Source organism: Pelodiscus sinensis, chromosome 2 (genome assembly GCF_049634645.1).
Source record: "Pelodiscus sinensis isolate JC-2024 chromosome 2, ASM4963464v1, whole genome shotgun sequence".
Classification (NCBI taxonomy): Eukaryota; Metazoa; Chordata; order Testudines; family Trionychidae; genus Pelodiscus; species Pelodiscus sinensis.
This window is the reverse complement of record NC_134712.1, coordinates 175,053,563-175,072,236: the sequence shown is the minus strand read 5'-3', so window position 1 is coordinate 175,072,236 and position 18,674 is coordinate 175,053,563. Positions and strand designations below refer to the sequence as shown.

Genomic DNA, 18,674 nt, shown 5'->3' with positions numbered 1-18,674 from the left:
TTTTTTTTGGCATCTCACTTGTGTGGCCCAACTGACTTTTGACTCAAAACATTTCCATGCCCTTCTCATAAATAAAGACAATGCGGAAACTTTTTGTGTTTGACATAGTATTTTATTTAAAAATGAAGCCTGGCCAACAAACCCCCAATTGGGGTCAAGCTACCATTTGGCTGCATAACACTCCTGCACCGTCCCGTCTCCCCCTTCAGACTATAGATCTGAGCCTATCATACACAGGAACCCCCTGCCCTGAGCCCCTCACATATCCAAATACTGCACCCTCACATCCACAAGCTTGTGGCTTGCTTAGTACCCCAACTCTCCCCAGCCTGGAGCACCCTCCCCGAGCCAGCATCCCCTTCTCCACCTCCTCCTGCATCCAGACTTCCTCCCAGAGCTTGCACCTCTCACCCCTTCCCACACCCAAATCCCTCATTCCCATCCCAGAGCCCACACATCCTGTCTCAACCCAGTGCAGGTATGGCTAGACTGCAGGAGTTTTTCCAGGATACCAGAGATATCCCAGAAAAACTCTTCTGCATCCAGGGATGCATTTATTCTTCCACTTTTTTTAGTGGAAGAATAAACATGCTCTTCTGGTAACCCCTGTATTCCTGGAGGAATAAGGGAGCTTCTGAAAGAAGGGGTAGTTCTGACATTTGGTCCAGTCTACATAGGCCAAAAGTTGGAAAAACCTCTTCATACAGAAGAATCGAAAAAAAGTGGCAGTGTACAGTGTATAAGGGCTGGGGATAGCAAGTGATAGAGAGTAGGAGAATATAGAGGGCGGGGCTTCAAAGAAGGGGTGGGGTCTTGGGGGAAGAATGGGGTAGATCTTGGCTTGTTCTAGAATAGTAATAGAAATGTAGCCGTGTTAGTCTGGTGTAGCTGAAACAAAATACAGGACTCTAAAGACTAACAAGATGGTTTAAAGTGCTACATAGTCCTGTATTTTGCTTTGGCTTGTTCTGACGTTTAAAAAGTGATCTTGGGTGTACAAAGGTTGGAGACCACTGGGCTAGATGGTTGTGCCTGACGAAATGGTACCCCAGCAAGGAGGTTCTCTGGATTGGTTCACCATCATAATGATGGTGGGACAGTTAGGGGAATCAAGATGTGTCTGTTCACCTCATGCTTGGATGGGGTGTAGACTGAGGCAAGTCAGTGTTGAAGGAATCACAAGTGCAGACGAGCGTGGTGGACAACATATGTTGTAAGTATTGGGATCTTGGGGCTCAATGTCATGGTTGAAACCAGGCTTTTTATTGCTTTAAAATGTTGATTTGGCAGGTATGCGCATGCTATGGTAGAACTGAGACACACTCCTATGAATTCTAGGGATTGGTCCAGGCAGAGGGTAGATAAAGAGGGCAAGAGAGCTTAAGAACCCCTTGGTGAAGAGGACCATATCTCTTGTGGCCTGCTGTGAAGGGCCTTGAATGAGGCAATTGTCGAGGTATGGAAATATAATGATACCTTAGCAATGAAGCTATGCTACTGCTACAACCAGAGTCTTGAAGAAGACTTTGAGGGCGGACGACAGACCAAAAGTCAGAACGCTGTACTGGAAGTGGTCTGAAGCCACTGTGAAGTAGAGAAAGCACTTGTGTAGTGGGTGTACGGTTATATGAAAGTACAGGTCTTGAAGGTCGAGGGCTGCAAACCAGTCTCCCTTATCCAGTGCCGGGATAATTGCCATGTGTGAGATCTTTAATCGCTGTTTGCGGAGGTATTTGTTTAGATGGTGGAGGTCCAAGATGGGTCTCCAGCCACCCATCCAGTTTCTCCATAAGGAAATAATTTGAATAAAATCCCCTTCCCTAATATTGCTCAGGTACCCTCTCTATAGCTCCTATGCGTAGGAGGTGGTGTACCTCTTGATGAAGCAGCATTTAGTGAGAGGGGTCCCTGAAGAGGGACAGGGCAGGTGGGGAGGCTGAGGGAACTGAAAGTAGAAGGAAGTATCCACACTTAATGATCTCTAGGTCCCAGTGGTCCATGGTAATTGCTGACCACTGGTTGTAAAAACGCGCAAACAATGATGGAATATGGCATGTTGGAATGGCACTGATGGAGTGGGGAGTGCAGGCCCTCAACCAAAGCCTCCAACCTGCTGCTTGGAGGCTTGATGACTAGACGAGCGAGTGTTACAGGCTCATGGGCACTAGTTTCTTGGCCTGGAGCGACTGTTGTCGAATAGCCTTTGATATTGTTGCCTGTCAAAAGTGAAGCCTCTATGTCTCTAGTAGGGAGTATATGGTCTCCTACAATATGGGGATGTATACATCCCCAAAGCGCGCACAGTGGTCTGCGAGTCCTTGCTGGAGTGAAGGACTTGGTCTGTTTTTGCCGCTAAGAGTTTATCTTTATCAAATGGTAGATCCTCCACTTTGCTCTGGAGTTATCTGGGAAGCACTGCTGAGTGTAGTCATGACATGCGTCTCATTACAATAGATGCTGAAGTTGCTCTTGCACCTGTGTCAGCGGAGTCAAGCACCATTTGCTAGTCAAGTCTAATAAAGTAAATTTGCTAATACAGTGAACTTAAGAAAGTTCAGATTCCTTACTTCAATACACATCAAATTTTCTAATAGCTACACTAGTTTCAAAATGCTCGTACAATTGTTTATAGCCACTCAATGTTTTTTCTTTTAACAAAAAAACCTATGTATATATATTCATATTTATGTTTAATTTCTGGAAAGAGACAATCTACATTTAAGGAGTATTTTTACAACAAATTATGGACACTTTAGATAACTATTTTGAAATCTCATTACCTCTTACAGAGCATAACAGTAACTATTCTGAAGATATTTATTTGGAGGACCTAATTGCTTTAGTGATGCTGCAAAATTAAACTTTTTCCCACCTTCACACTGCAATGGTGCACACATATAAGTAACGAAATTATAGAAGACACTGCAAGACTTTTAGCATTTCACATAATGGACATAATATCCTGGATAGTAAAGGATATTACAATGACTTTAAGAAAAGACCATCAGTATGAGAAAGTAAGCATTTATAGAATTACACTAATATCTAAGTTTCAGATTGTGCCTTAAATGCATATTTCTACAACAGACTAACCTGAATTTCACTTTTGTAATGCTACCAAGTTCAACAAAACAGATTACAGTACAGCTTAAAAGTTAAATGTGAGTTACAATAACCTCCCACTATGAATAGCAATATATAGTTGCATACTTACCACTCATGTTACTTAAAATCATATTTCCAGAGTCCCTCACTTCATCAAATTTTGCAAATATTGTTTGTAACCTGAAAAGGACAAAGACTAATTTTAATTTCTACATGAAGGAGCAATATTTCTCCAACCCCTAAATGGAAAACAACAAGTAAACTACAACTCAGTTCTAGTTATGTTTTCTTCATAATCAGAATTATAGATGAACGGTTGAAATTCAAGCTGTTTACTATTTCAGCCATTATAAATCTATGGAAACAATGTCTGAACATTTCCTCTTGAATAAAACCAATATATTCCAACAAAAACTTAATTCACTTAGCAATTAATAAAAATGGAAGTCATTATACTAATGGCATACAATAGGCTTTATGTTATGTTCTATATTTATAGAAAGCTCTGAAAAGTGATTTTAAAGTAGTTGGTATAGTGTAACAATTAAGGATAAGATTCACCTTGTTTGGAGGCAATTACCAGATTTGTCAAAATCTAGGTTTTATGAAACCTACTGTTTGTAAGAGTAGTCCTGTTTGTAAGAGACATTTGCTTTCCAGCAGCAGGGAAAAAGTTATATTTCACTTTCAAAAACATGTTGAAACATTTTAGTCCTATATAAAAGGTAACAACGTTATGTATGGTTACAAAAAAATAACAAATATGCTGAGTGCTTTAAATGCATGCAAACAGTTAGTAAAAGAAACTATTCAGATAATAGACTCTATATTCCTCATTTGGCTCAAAACGCTGTGTATTACGGAAATAGACATCTGAAAGCAATAGATGGCAACTGCAGTTTAACAAATAAAATCATATTTACATTTTCCAGGGTTGGAATATATCAGTATAATGTGTCAACCTTTTAAAGAACAGCGCATAGAACAATAAAACGAATCTACACTCATGGCTATACAGGTGTCCATACACCTGGTTATTGCATAATCCCCTTACTGTCCACATCTCAACTTCAGAAGCATGTGTCTGAAGCTAAGCAAAGAGCAGGCAGTAAGTTAGCACAGCGATTCACAATCACTGGTCTGCAGACTGGTGGCAGGCCGACTAGTCACTTGATCTTTCACTCACACCAAGGTACTGAAGCCTGTGTAGTCAGAGTGCATCATCCTCCACAATTTCACCCAGAGCAACAGGAACATTCATCTATAATGGGAAATTTCATGGAGAGTGGAGGAGGCAGACACCCAGTGGACTCTAACTTAGTGACAGAAAAACACTTGTACTGGAGGACAAGAGACTCAATCAATTAAAAAAAAATAAGATCCTCATATGTGCCCATTCTTTAATGAGTTGTACTAGGTGATTTTGAGGGGACCAGTACAGAGCCAGAGGCTGCTCACAATCCCTTCCTTAATCCTGCCAGCTAGTCTCAAAGAAAGCTGATAAGGGCTAGAATGAGGAAGCAGCAGGGTCCAAGGAGAAGCTCTGTAAGAACAACATATCATTCTGCATGAAGAAGCCAGAACAGCAGAGGTCACCAACAGATCGAGATCTACTGGTAGATCTTGGAGCCTTTGACAGGCGATTGTAACTGGTGTGACTAGGAGGCTGTCAAGTGCTGGCACTTCATCTGTCCCTCTCAACACTGCCATACTGCTCCTGCCCTATCCCATGGAGCTGTTTCCCCTCCTTCCCCGCTTGGAGTCTCTAGATTGCTGTGCAGGGTACAGGAAGAAGAGGAGGGAGTATCCCTCCCTCCACCCAGTACCTCATCTCCACAAAGCAGAGGGAGGCGGGGGGAGAGGAGGAGAGGGATGGACAGGGTTAGCTGACTGCTTTGGGAGTGGTGCACGGCCAGTGTAGAGGTGAGCCTACCTTAGTCCCCTGCACCACCACCCAGCAGCCACCTGTGGTAAACAGTGCCCAGCTAGAGTCTGCATTTCAAATCCTGGCCCCAGTCCTAAACCCCTCCTGTCCCCCAAACCTTTGCCCTAGCCTTGAGTCCCCCTGCATTCAAACTCCCTCCCAGAACCTGCACCTCAATTCCCTGCCCCAAACTCATCTCAGAACCCCTCCCACACTCCAAATCCTTTAGCCCAAGATCAGAGACCGCATCCGCCTCCCTCCCACTCCAGCCCTTTACCCGCCCAGTTTGATAAAAGTGAGTGAGAATGGGAGACACACAGAGGATCGAGTGAACAAGGGCAGGGCAGGAAGGAGGCAGGGCAAGAATGTTTGGATTTGAGGTGGATCCTGGATTGCACTTAAATTCAAAAAGTCATCTCATGCTTAAAAAGGTTGGAGACCACTGTAGTACAGCAAACCCTTCCCCACACCTGGACAAACATAAGGAGAAAGGTGAGCTTCAGCAGGAGCCAGAACCCAAAGCTAGGAAATTATAATGGAGCATCAACCTCTCACCAACATCCCATCTTGCTATAATGCTATATTCCTGATTTTAAGCCAAGCTCTCAGTCTACTACATCCATAAATGGTCTCTGAGCATGACAGTGATATAATAGTTCTGTTGGAATTCTGCAATTGTTGCATTTGGAGCCATAGTACTTGTGATGGGGTGCGGTCACAGACGACCCCTTGAGGGGTGCCTCCCGGAGTGCTGACACAGCCACTGCCACTCACCTTCCCACTCCCTGGGCTCCTCACAATCCAGCAGGGCCAGCTCCGCTGGTCTCCCCCAGCCAAGGCCCTGAGCTGAGGTCCCTGCCCCCACCAAGAAGCAGTACAGACACTGAACCACTTCAAGTTTAATGAGAGTGCAGTTTTGGGTCCAGCTTCCTGAGATAACACTCCCCAGATGGGATCAAACCCCAAAGAATGAGGTAAGCCCCCTTTATCAATGAAAGGGGGAATGTGCACACTGATTGCCCTCCCTCTTCATTTGTGGAGATGCATGTGGCTCCGGAGCTCAAAGGTCGAAGCACACATGCGGCTACAACTAGGGCATGGGACTCCGGTTGTCAGGCCAGGACAGAACACAGCTCTATGTCATCCACGTGCAGCTGCAAGGCGCTGGCGGCGGTCATCCTCAAACTTTGTCACTGCTTTTCTCGTAAGGGAATGCCAATTAGTTCTGTCTGCAGCAGCTAGTTCAAATTGTCAAGGTTGAAGGCCTGTCCACTGCAAGTTGGTCTTCAGGTTACCCTTATACCTCTTCCTCGGGCGTCACTGTTTGCGACTACCACGTACCAGCTCCCCCTAGAACAGCTGCCTCAGGATCCTGCTTTCATCCATGCAGAAAACATGGCCAGACCGTCAAAGCTGGATCTGGAGAATCTTGGCTTTGATGTTTGTGGAACTAGTTCTATCAAGCACTTCTTGGTTAGTAATTCAGTCCTGCCAATGTACTCGAATGATTGATCATAGGGAGCGCATGTGAAACTGCTCCATCCGCTTGATGTGCCTACGGTACAGGGTCCATGTTTCACAGCCATACAGGAGAGAGGTGAGGACCATGGCATTATATATCTTGAGTTTAGTTGACAGGCGAATATTTTTGTGCTGAAGAACTTTAATACACAATCTTCCAAGTGCCTGACTGGCTGTCTGGATCCTCGCTGTAATCTCTTTGTCAAGGGATCCATCACTTGATATTGTGCTGCCCAGGTACTTAAAGCTGTCCACTACCTTCAGTTGTGTACCATCAATAGTGATACAGGCAGTCCCCGACTTACGCGGATCCGACTTATGTCGGATCCGCACTTACGAACGGGGCTTTCTCGCCCTGGAGGTCGAGGTAGCGGATTGCTACCTGCGAGCTCCGGGGCGAGAAAGCCCCGTTCGTAAGCTGCTCCGGTGCCCCTGGTCTGCTGGAGACCGTCTCCAGCAGACCAGGGGCACCAGGCAGGTTCCCGCGCTTCTGAGGCTTTGCCAGAGCAAAGCCTCAGAAGCGCGGGAACCGCCGCTGCTGCCGCTTGAGACCCGGTGCCTGTGGTCTGCTGGGGACGGTCCCCAGCAGACCACAGGCACCGGGACTGAAGCCGCAGCCGGGGGGTGGAGGGGGAATCCCGCGCCTCTGAGACTTTGCCAGAGCAAAGCCTCAGAGGCGCGGCACCCTGCTGCCGCTGTTGCTCTGCTCCCTATGTCCCTGGTTTGCTGGGGGGGGGCGCGGATAGTGTGCCCCCCCCCCAGCAGACCAGGCTTTTGTTTTGGACCCTGGAGCAGAGCAGCTGGGGCGCTGCGGATTGGTCCTGCAGCACCCGCTCTGGGCACTACTGGACCAACCCGGCAGCACCCCAGCTGCTCTGCCCCAGGTCCTGATTCAGCCGCTGCTGGTCAGTTTCAGCAGTGGCTGAATCAGGACGCCTGGGGCAGAGCAGCTGGGGTGCTGCTGGGTTGGTCCAGTAGTGCCGAGGGGTGCTACTGGAGCAACCCAGCAGCACCCCAGCTGCTCTGCCCCAGGCGTCCCCAAGTCAGCCGCTGCTGAAATTGACCAGCGCTGACTACAGGAAGCCCGAGGCAGAGTTGCTCTGCCCCAGGCTTCCTGGAATCAGCGCTCATCAGTTTCAGCAGCAGCTGACTTGGGGACGCTTGGGGTTCTTAAGTTGAATCTGTATGTAAGTCAGAACTGGCTGTCAGTTTCAGCAGCGGCTGAATCTGGACGCCAGTTCCGACTTACATACAGATTCAACTTAAGAACAAACCTACAGTCCCTATCTTGTACGTAACCCGGGGACTGCCTGTACATGGCCGTGGAGGAGCACTGTTTGGTGCAGACTAGAAGAGGACTTCTGTCTTTCCGAGGCTAATTGTGAGACGGAATAGTTTAGATGCTTCAGAGAATCTGTCAATGATGGTCTGCAGGTGGTCCTCTTGGTGTGCGATAAGGGCTCAGTCTTCAGCAAACAGCGCTTCGGTGATAAGCCTCTCCAGTGTCTTGGTCTTTGCAGTAAGGGGTCTCAAATCAAACAGTGAGCCATCCAAATGGTATCTGATGTAAATGCCAAGATCTAAGTTTCTGACAGCATGCATGAGGACTTGAGTGAGGAACAGGTTAAAAAGCACCAGGGAAAGTACGCAGCCCTGCTTCACACCATTGGAGATGTTGAATTTCTCAAATGGCACACCATTCGAGAGTACCTCTCCTGTGATGTCGTCGTGAAACAGCTTGATGAGGACTGCTCAAGTCCCTGCTCACTCCATGCTCCCTGCGGCACCCACCCACTGCCTCTCTGAGAGGCAGCAAGGAGGGAGGGGGGCATGAGTTGATGCTGGCAGGAGTCAGCTTAAAAGATGGCTCCCCCCAGCATCAGCTGCGGGGTGCCGCCTGCCTCTATCAGAGGCAGCATGGAGGGAATAAGGGAAGCTGCTGTCAAACAGCCCCTGTCCGCAAAGGTCCCAGAGGGGAGCTGGACCTTCTGCAGACGGGGCTCCTGCCACCAAGCAGCTCCTGTTCATGGTGGCCAGGGCTGGCAGCAGCCCGTTTGTGAACAGGGGTTGCTGGACTCAGCGTGAGCTGGGACAAAGCAGTCCTAGCTCACGTGGACACTATGCCTCTGCATTTAAAAATATAGTAAGCCACCCAGAGCTACCTTCAATGTAGCTCTGCATAGCAGTCCTATCGACTAATCATATAGTTGATATAAATTATACTGACTATACCGATTAGCTCAGTAACTGCAATTTAACATCCCTACTGTAATACCCCATATATAAATGAAGTTACATTACATTTTGTACAAACCGAGCTTGATTTTCCTGCCTTCCTCAACATATTCCTTTGCCAGTGCTTTAGAGCAGAGTGCACCAAAGCATCATTTATAAGACCATACAACAAGGCAGGCAAAATACAGCTTCTGAACCACATTCGACTTGCCAAACATTTGGATCAGGCTCACCATAGCCAAGCAGGACCTCAGGCAGGCTCACTGCTGTTGTGGCTACACATACTACTCAAAGTATCTGGCTGTTGGGGACAACCTGCATGTGTCTATATGGCACGTGCCCCTTGAAGGGAGGAGAGCAGTGGGTCTCCAAGTGGGGCACACACCCATAAACACTGCCATGGCAGCTGCCACTGGATGGTTTCCAGCCAATTGGAAGCTGTTAGGATGGTGCTGAGGTGGGGGGAGGGCAAGGAGATCTCGCTCCCCGCAAGGCACATGCAGCACAGAGACATGCTGGCCAGACGCTTTGAACAGCATGTGCAGCCGTAGAAACCAGAGAACCTGCCTGAAGGTCCCACTGGGCCACCAGCCAGACGACACCTATAGTAATTGCCTCCTGTTCAGCACCTGCACCTGGCACCCCAACCCCCTGGCCCAGGTCACAACCTCCTCTGTACCCAAACTCCGTCCCAGACTCTGGACCCTCTCGTGTACTCCAATCCTCTACCCAGAGGTCTCTCATGTACCTAAGCTCCATCTCAAAACCCACACAATTTCCATAATATCATTGTGACGGGGCGGCCCCGCCCCGCACTCAAGCCCAGGGAAACCACCTGGGGCTGGGGGCGGAGAAGGCCCCACCCACACAGCCCTACTGGGCATGCTCCAAAGGGAGCAGGGATACAAAAGACTGCTGGCCTGCTCAGAAGGGGCAGACTGTGGCCCGAGCAGGAGCTAGCGACTGCTGGCCAGAGAGGGAGGCGCCGAGGGAGCTGAGCGTGCTGCTGCCGGGCCTCTGCCGGGCTCGGCCCCAACGCCGGAGCCGCCGACCGACCACCCGCGACCCGAGCGCCGGACCGGACTCCGCCCACTCTGCGGCTGCCAGGGGGAGGACCACTACAGCCCGGCGACCGACGCCGACAGGTGGGACCGCGGCAGGCTGCGAGCAGGGGGTAGGAAGCGACCCAGGGCAGGGAGCTGTAGAAGCCCCTGAGGGCTCGGGGCGTTGCGGGGAGGAGCCCCCGCCGAGCCAGTGGTGGGAGCCACCCGAAACTACTAGGGCCCTGGGTCGGGGTCCGGTGGAAAGGGAGGGCCCGGACCCCCCTACCCCTGCTGCCCGAGACCCGGGCAAGTGGGGAGCAGGGCAACAAACCCTGAACTGAGGACTAGGCCCCTGGGCCTGCAAACTGAGGACTAGACCGGGAGGCCGTATTTCCCCTAGCACAGGGGCATTGTACTTTGGGGACTAGGCCGGTGGGCCGTATTTCCCCTAAGAGAGGGGCAGTGTACTTTGAGGGCTAGACCCAGACGGGCCGAGTTAGGCCCCGGATGGGGGTGGCAACCCCGAGACAGGGGCAAGCCCCCCGACAATCATAGAAAAGTGTGACCCCTACTCACTTACCAAATTCTTAGAATGAATCTCCACTGAAAATTATTGCCCACCTCTTCCTTACGTGTAGAATTCTTTATACATACTAAGCACATGCTCATATAATGAAACAATATGAGCATTTGAAAACTGTGTACACAAATAATCAAGGGAAATATTTTCAGTTACATATTAACTTTACAACTTCATGATTCACTTTTTAGATCATTGTCATAACTAGGGCCCTACCAAATTTACGGTCTATTTTGGTCAATTTCACAGTCATATAATTTTTAAATTGTAAATTTCATGATTTGAGACATTTAAATCTGAAATTTCACAGTGTTGTAACTGTAGGGGTCCTGACCCAAAAAGGAATTTGGAGGGGTGAGGTTGCAAGGTTATTGCGCGGGGGTTGCATAATGCTACCCTTACTTCTGCACAGCTGCTGGCAGCAGTGCTTTCCGAAACTGCTGGCCAGAAATCGTGCTCTGAAGGCAGAGCCGCCACCAGCAGCACTACAAAAGTAAGGGTGACATGGTAAGATACTGCAATCCCTACTTCTGTGCCTTTGGAGCTGGACCTTCAGTCAGCAGTCACCCAGAAGCCAGAGCAGACCCTGTCCATGATGGGCCATGTAGGGCTGGTGCAGCCCCCTGCCCATGGTGGGCAGGGACCTTCCCCAGACCCCCTCCAGTTAACTAGACCCCATTAAAGATTATGCTTACTGATTAACCTTTCACAATCCTAACCATGATTTACACCTCCTCGTCTCCAGCAACTGTTTTGGATCAGCACCTCCAATTAGAGGAACACTTGTCTCCCCCATAAAGGCTGTATGGTAAAAGATAAAAGCACACAGAGGCCAGATTTCACAGAGGACATCAGATTTCTCAGTCTGTGATACATTTTGCATGGCTGTGAATTTGGTAGGGCCATATAACAAAAATGTGTAATACAGCTGAGAAGTTCTGAATGAATCAATTATATTCAAACTGTAGACCAACCATGGTATTTTAAAATAATGAAAGTTATTCATCCATAAGGCAGTAAAAATAAGTTTCTATAAAAGTAATGATGAGCTGTCAGATTTTCAATATTATGAAGACTAGCCATCACCATCTACAAGCAGAATTGAGAACCATGTCAGTCTAAACCAGAATAGAGCTACAAGGATTAAATGTTTTGCTCATGGAGTAAGGATGTTAGATATTGTGTAGCTGAACAATCATGTAACTACATCAAATTTTAGCAGTTACACAGCTATTCAACTATTCATCAAATTTTAGCAGTTACACAGCTATTAGTCCCCAAGGATGTGGCCAGCAGTCAGTGCATTCCTAGCCGCACTTCCGAAGAGCCCCCTCCATCCTGCGCTGCTGCCTTTGTATCAGAGGCAGCAATGCAGGAAGGCAGTCAGGAGCCAGTTCAGGAGAGGAGTCAGTTTGAAGACCAGCTCCCCACACAGATCAGCTGCCTGCCAGCCCGCTGATACAGACGCAGCAGTGTGGGAGGACAGCAACCTGCGTGCAGGGACCCAACCTCCCCACAGACAAAGGCTGGTTTGCAGCAGCAGCCCCTGTCTGTGGGGAGCTCAGACCCCCTGTGGACAGGGGCTTCTGCCACAGACCAACCTCTGTCCTCTGTGCTGATAGAGACAGAAGTGCTGGGGAGGAGGGGAAGAGAGAGAGAGACAGGCGGCAATGCAGAGCTGGTGCTGGGGGAAGAGGAAAGTCATTCACCTTGTGCAGTAAAGTTAGTTCTTCAAGAAATACATCCTTGTAGATGTTCCACTGTAGGTGCTGGGTCGCCCCAAATCAGAGTTTTGCACAGCAGAAGCCAGTTAGGTTGCGCATGCGCACTAGGTGCCTTGTGCTGTTTGTGCCTACTGTTTTGTGTGAGAGGCCTGACCCCTCCTCAGTTCCTCGCGTATGCCCAAGTATCTATACAGAGAGAAATAAAGAAACAGCTCCGTAGTAAGAGGGGAGGAGAGTGGGAAGTGGAGCACCCCCAGGAACACACATTTTGAAGATCAGTGGTTACTGCACAAGGTAAGTAACTTCCCTTTCTTCTTTGACTGATGTGGGTGCTCCACTGTAAGTGACTTTGTAGCAGCTGTGAGGTATAAGCCGGACAGTGGGCTTCCGAGTCACCGACTCTCGCCAGTTGACAATACTGCTGTGGCTACTGAGGAATCATTAGCAAATTTTTAAGCATCACATTGTGTTTCATAAAAGTGTTGTCTGAAGACCACGTGGCAGTTCAGCAAGTGTCCTTGAGTAAGACATCTCATAGGAAGGCCATGGAGATAGAAACTGCTCTTGTGGAATGAGCTCTAGCTAGAGATGAAAGAGTTTTGCGTCGTAAGATGCAACATTGTGTGATGCAGGCTACACGAGTTTTGGATATACATCTTGAAGAAAGTGGCTTGTCTTTAAATCAGTTGGCTACTGAGACTAATAATTGTTATGAAGTGCAGAAGTTTCTGGTGTGGTCAATATTAATAGGCAAAGTCCCTATGAATATCTAAAGTATGGGGCAAGGCATCCCTTGAAGACGAGTGCTGTTTAGGCTAAAACGTCTGCAGAACAATAGGCTCATTAATGTGGAAGTCCAAGGAGACTGATGGGCTGGACGAGGACCCAACACCCCCTCCAGGAGGCTAGAGATCTTGCCCCCCCCCCATCCCAGCAGAAGTGGAGAAGACGTCCTCCAGACACTATAGAGTGTCTGTGGCAGCCAATCAGGACACAGCAGAGAGGTATAAAAGAAGCTGCAGAGCTGGGGCCTACCAGTTCCCTTAAAGCGCTCAACCCAAGCAGGTCTATACCCTGAGTGGGGGGGAATCAGCACTATGGCTAGCTCCCAGTGTGAGCTGAGCCTAGATCTGGGTAAAACCCAGACCCAATGGCAGAAAACCAGCCACAAACAGATACTTACTAGCACCGTAGACAGGGCTAGTCAGATCCTGGTTCCAGGACTTTGAGGGCAACTGGACAACCAGGCAAGGACCCTGCACAGCGTCACTTGGCCGCAGCAGAGCGCTCACCAACGGGTGTACCCGTTAGAGACCTCTGGTAGGAAGGATTGGTGAGTATGTAAAATTACAGTCTCTTTAGTAAAAATTGAGTATGGCAGAGCTGCGGTAAGGGCAGCAAGACTGCTAACACTGCATGCAGATGTTATTGCAAGGAGAAATAACACCTTGGCTGTGATAATGGGTAGAGGGCAGGTAGCCAGAGGTTCAAAGGGAGCTCTGGTCAACGTGTTGAGGACTAGTTTGAGATTCCATGAAGATAGAGGCAGACTCTTAGGTGGGAATAGGTTATGGAGGCACTTCAAAAACAGTCTAGTTACTGGGTGAGCAAAAATAGAGTGTCCCTTCCTCTCTCCTCGAGTGGTGGATGGAATGCATTAATAGCGCTAAGTGCACCATAAGAGAGGAGAGGGACAAGGACCGTTTGTGGTCAAGCATGTAGTCTAAGATGAGAGGAAGTAGACCCTCATATGGGTACATGCGCTTTCATTCACACCACACAGAGAGTCTCTTCCACTTCTGAAGGTAGGTGGTGCGGGTGGTATCATGTCTGTTATGGAAAAGGACTCTCTTTACTCTATCAGAACATCGCACTTCAGCATCTTGAAACCAGTGAGGAGCCAGGCTGTCAAGTGTAGGCTCTGAGGGTTGCAGTGCAGAAGGGCCACTTGTGGTCCGTATTGAACTGGCTGCTGAGTAAGTCTGAAGTACTGTTGTGGATGCCAGGCAGGTACGCCACTATCAGCTTTACGTTATTGGCAATGCACCAGTTCCAAAGGTGGACTGCTTTGGCACACAATGAGAAGAATCAAGCTCCACCCTGACATTTGATGTAAGACAATGTGGACACATTGTCTGTGAAAATTTTGACCATATGATTCACTATTTGTGTCTGAAAGTGTTTGCAGGCATTGAATACTGCCCTGAGCGCTAGAACATTTGTGTGTAAAAAGTTCTCGTTTCCAGACTAGCGGCCTTGGGCAGAAAAATTAGCTAGGTGGGCTTCCCAACTTGTCACTGAAGCATCGGTTGTGATCTGTGGAGATGGTTGATCGCATTTGAAAAGTACCCCTACCAGTAGGTTGGTGGGACTGGTCCACCACTTAAGGGAGGCAAGGACCTTCAAAGGAAACAAAACATTTTTGTGGACCTGATACTTTAACAGGATGTAAACAGAGGCCAGCCAGTGCTGAAGACACCTCATATGTAGTCAGGCATTTTGGATCATGTAAGTAGCAGCAGCCATGTGGCCTATAAGTCGTAGGCACATAAGGACCATAACCGAAGGGCTGATGGTAAGTATGGTGACGAGATCCTGAACCACTTGGAATCTCTGGATCAGTAAGCAGGGACTGGCCCGAGCTGAGTCTAGGTGGGCATTGATAAATTCTAGCAACTGAGTCAGCTGAAGAGTAGACTTTTGGTCATTGAGAAGAAGACCTAAGGATTGGAATAGGTCTTTTGTTGTAGATATCATGTGAACTGTCTCTTCTGGAGATGTCCCTTTTGTAAGGCAGTCATCGAGGTAGGGGAAGATAACTAATCTCTGATGACGAAGAAAATTGGTAAAAACCGCTAGCATCTTGGAAAAATGGGAGAAGCCAAAGATAAATTGCATAGTAGTATGCTTGGCTGCAATGATGAAATGGAGGACTGATCTGAGAGAAGGATGTATGGTCACATGAAAAAGCAAGCATCTTGCAGGTTGCGGGCTGCAAACTAGTCTCCTTTGTCCAGTGCTGGAATAATGGTTGCTAACATAACCGTCTTGAATCACTGCTGGTTGAGGTATTTGTTGAGCTTTCATAAGTCTAGCACAGGTCTCCGTCCTCCAGCGCATTTGGAAGTAATTGGAAGGAAGTAATTAGAACTCCTTGCCTCTGAATTGATCAGGCACTCTCTCGATGGCTCCAATGGCCAAGAGGTGATAGACAGATTGGCACAGAAGGTCCTCATAAGACTTTCTGGAGAGAGGGGGGAAACAGGAGGAGTAGGAAGGATGGAAAAAGCAAAAGAAACGTGATGGAGTAACTGGCTTTAATTATTTCTAAAACCCATTGGCTGGTTGTGATGGAAGCCCATTGGTGATAAAAAGGGCATAAGCGATGATGCAAAAGTAGGAGGGTGGTTCCGAAAATGATTGTGGGAGAGGTCATGCATGCCCCCGACCGGGATTTCAAACCTGCTGCTTGTTATTGTGGGGAGCAGAAGGGTGATTGTTTTGTTGCCTCCTCCTTTGTATTCTTGGCCTGGAATGGCTCTGACTGAAGGATTTATTGTAATTTCTGGAATATGTGAAGTCTCATTGCAGTTGATACGGATGGAAAGGTAATGTTTACATCTGTATGGCAGGATATATATCCCCAACATTCTTAGAATACTCCGAGAGTCCTTACTGGAATGAAGCACCTCATCAGTTTTGGCAGCAAACAATTTTTCTTTATCAAAAGGGTAGGCCCTCCACCTTCCCTTGTAGCTCTTTAGGAACCCCGGCAGACTGTAACCACGAGGCTAACAACCAATGTAGCCCTAGACCTTGCCGCCAAGACCATGACATCCAATGTTATTTGGAGGAATGTGCAGGCAGCTGTGTATCCTTCTTGCACTTGTTGCATAAAAAAATGCCTCCACCTGAGCTTACTTGATTTATATACATTGATTTTCTGATACTACACCAAACTGTAAGGTCTAAGGTTTTAAACGGCAACTTATTGTAATCTTTCACCTGGGTGTTGGTGAACTTTGTAATCTGTGTAACTCAAATTTACTGTAAAATACAACTTTTTAATCTTTGTAACTCTCAACCACCTTGCTTGTAACTTTCCCTAAGCTGCATTCTCCCCTGAGTGAATGGAGAAAGAGTGTGTGTGTGTGTTTGAAGAAGGCTTGGAACAATGAAGCACATTTCAATGAGTCATCACAGTCTGGGCATGCTCCCTGCTGGATAAAGGGAAGTCTGGGCATGCTCCCTGATGACGAGGTGAATGAGTCACAGGAGCCATTCAGACACTATATAAAGAGAAGGAGCACATGTGAGACTCTTTTTCCTTCCCCTGCTCCTGAGAAGCTCCTCTCCAGTGTCTCTCCTCATGACCTGCTTCCTCAGCCATGATGAGCAGACAGACCCTCCAGGATCCACATGCCTTGGCTCCTTCTGCAACCCATATGTCTGTGGAAGTGTGTGAGTGCCTGAGGGCAGGAATGAATGGGTGTGAATGAATGGAGGGATGTGTCCTTGCTTGAGAGAGAGAGAGAGAGAGAGATCTATCTTCTTTAGTTTAAACCTTTGGTGACTGCTTACTCTTCTTTAGTTTTACCTAGTGGAAATAAACCCATACTAGTGTAACCCTGGCTAGTCTCCAGTGAGAATATTTTTTGGGTAACAGCACTATGGACTTGAGTATAGGCCTCTTGTTGTCTGGAAGGTGTTCCATCAGCTCAGTTACCTGGGAATAGTTATCAAAGTTGTGATTTGAAAGAAGGGCAGCATAGTTCATAATACGAAGTAACAGCATGGACGAGAAATAAACTTTTCTTTCAAATATTGTCCATATGTTTTGAATCTTTTTCCTGTGGGGAGTTTTTGTACTGTGGAAGCTCAGATCATTGTTGCACGGCGTCAACCACCAGAGAATTAGGCTGAGGGTAAGTGAACAAGAAGTCCAGGCCTTTAGAAGAGACAAAATATTTCTTGTCCACCCGCTTATTGGTGGGGGACACAGAGGCAAGTGTTTACCATATTTCTTCAAAAGATTCCATTAAGGCTTCATCAATAAGAAGTGCAATCTTTCCTTTTTGGGTCAGTTCAAGATTAAGTAAACGATGCTGCTTGCTCACAACCTTTCTGAGTTGTATTTGCTGCTCTTGAACAGCTCTTGAAATTGTTTGATGATGTCGACAGGGGAAACATTCCCCTGTAGTACTGCCTTGTCTAGCAAAGAGGAAGATTGTTCTGTAGGGGAGGTGCCTGTCTGTTGAATTTCCTCCTCATCTGTAATCTGGCCCTCTTATGTCTCGTTAAGGTGGAACTCCAGTGAAGTGTGTGATTGCTGTGAGGGAGGCAGTTGCCTGCAGGGTGGCATGGGGGGGGCACTCGAGTAGTGGCAAGAAGTGGAACGCCTGCAACAGGGGGCCAGTTATGGTAATGGCATGGAGAGTACCTCCAGTCAGTCCTCCAAGGTGGCAGATAGTGATAGGAATGAGTATGTCTGATATTTATCATGGTACTAACTGGTCAGAGAAGAATGCCTAGAGGAAAAGACACTGATGCATTCATGAGAAATACTGCAGACCAACAACACCAGCGATCAGAGGGAACAAATCGTCCTGGAGGACAGGGAAGGAAATAGGGAAAACCACCTTGAAAATTCTAGTTGGGGGATGTATGATGATGAATATTACGAGAGTGCAGCACTTTGCCTGGGTGCTGGTGAATGTGGCACCAGTGATGGTGCCAGCAAAAAAGTCGGTTCCGGGCTTGGGGGGAGCGATGGGTACAGTTCGACTTTGCCCGAGTATTCGTCGGCACCAGTTGAGTAGTCGGTGCCATTGACGAAGGCTTGTTGGTATCCCTCTGTTTGCTGGGTGTGGACGATGCCGGTGCCGCTGTTATCGGTACCGCTGTAGCTTCATCACGGTTCTTCGGTTCCGCAGTTTTGGCTTACCAGCTAGGTCTGGTTCCAGAGGTGTCCGGTTTAAATCGCCAGAGCTAATGTGGTTGCATGTCAACAGCAGTAGAGACCTAGAGGTGGAAAATCTTTTCTTCGACACTGGCTTGGGTGCCGGTGAACTTGCATGCCATTTCTCTGCCCTAGGCATCTCAGAATGAACAGTGGAGTCCCCAGTAGCCGAAAGCTGAGGAGCCTTATTGAAGAGGAGTATGCGGAGCCACATCTCCCTATCTTTGCTAGCCGAGGCTGTAGTGAGGACTCTTCTGAGGTATATGTCCCTCACCAAGACAGCAAATGCATGAGGAGTGGCCATCGGAGGCAGGCATGGCCTCACGGCATGTGTCTAAATATTCACAAATTGCCCCCCCCCCCCACACACACACACACCCACACACAAACCATTATTCACCCACATTTACAGTTGGAAACAATATATCTGAATAATGTGTTCCAAGTTCAGTGAAACTTTTTATTAAATTGGAATGTTTTTCCATAATTTGCCCAGATCTACTTTTAAAAAAAAATCTGATTTGATTCTTGGATGTAAAGTTATTTGCTTCATACAGCCCAGGCATCTTCCAACAGAAAAGAT

General features: G+C 47.7%; 1 protein-coding gene across 24 annotated transcripts in view; it reads right to left on the bottom strand.

Annotated features, from left to right (window-relative positions):
- Positions 1–18,674, bottom strand: part of CLASP2 (cytoplasmic linker associated protein 2) — a 264,670-nt gene that overhangs the window by 189,403 nt on the left and 56,593 nt on the right. For all 24 annotated transcript variants that reach the window (XM_075921810.1, XM_075921815.1, XM_075921816.1 and 21 more), the window contains one exon: positions 3,215–3,285. In XM_075921810.1, the coding sequence (XP_075777925.1) occupies positions 3,215–3,285 (71 nt within the window). The remainder of the gene's footprint in view (positions 1–3,214; positions 3,286–18,674) is intronic.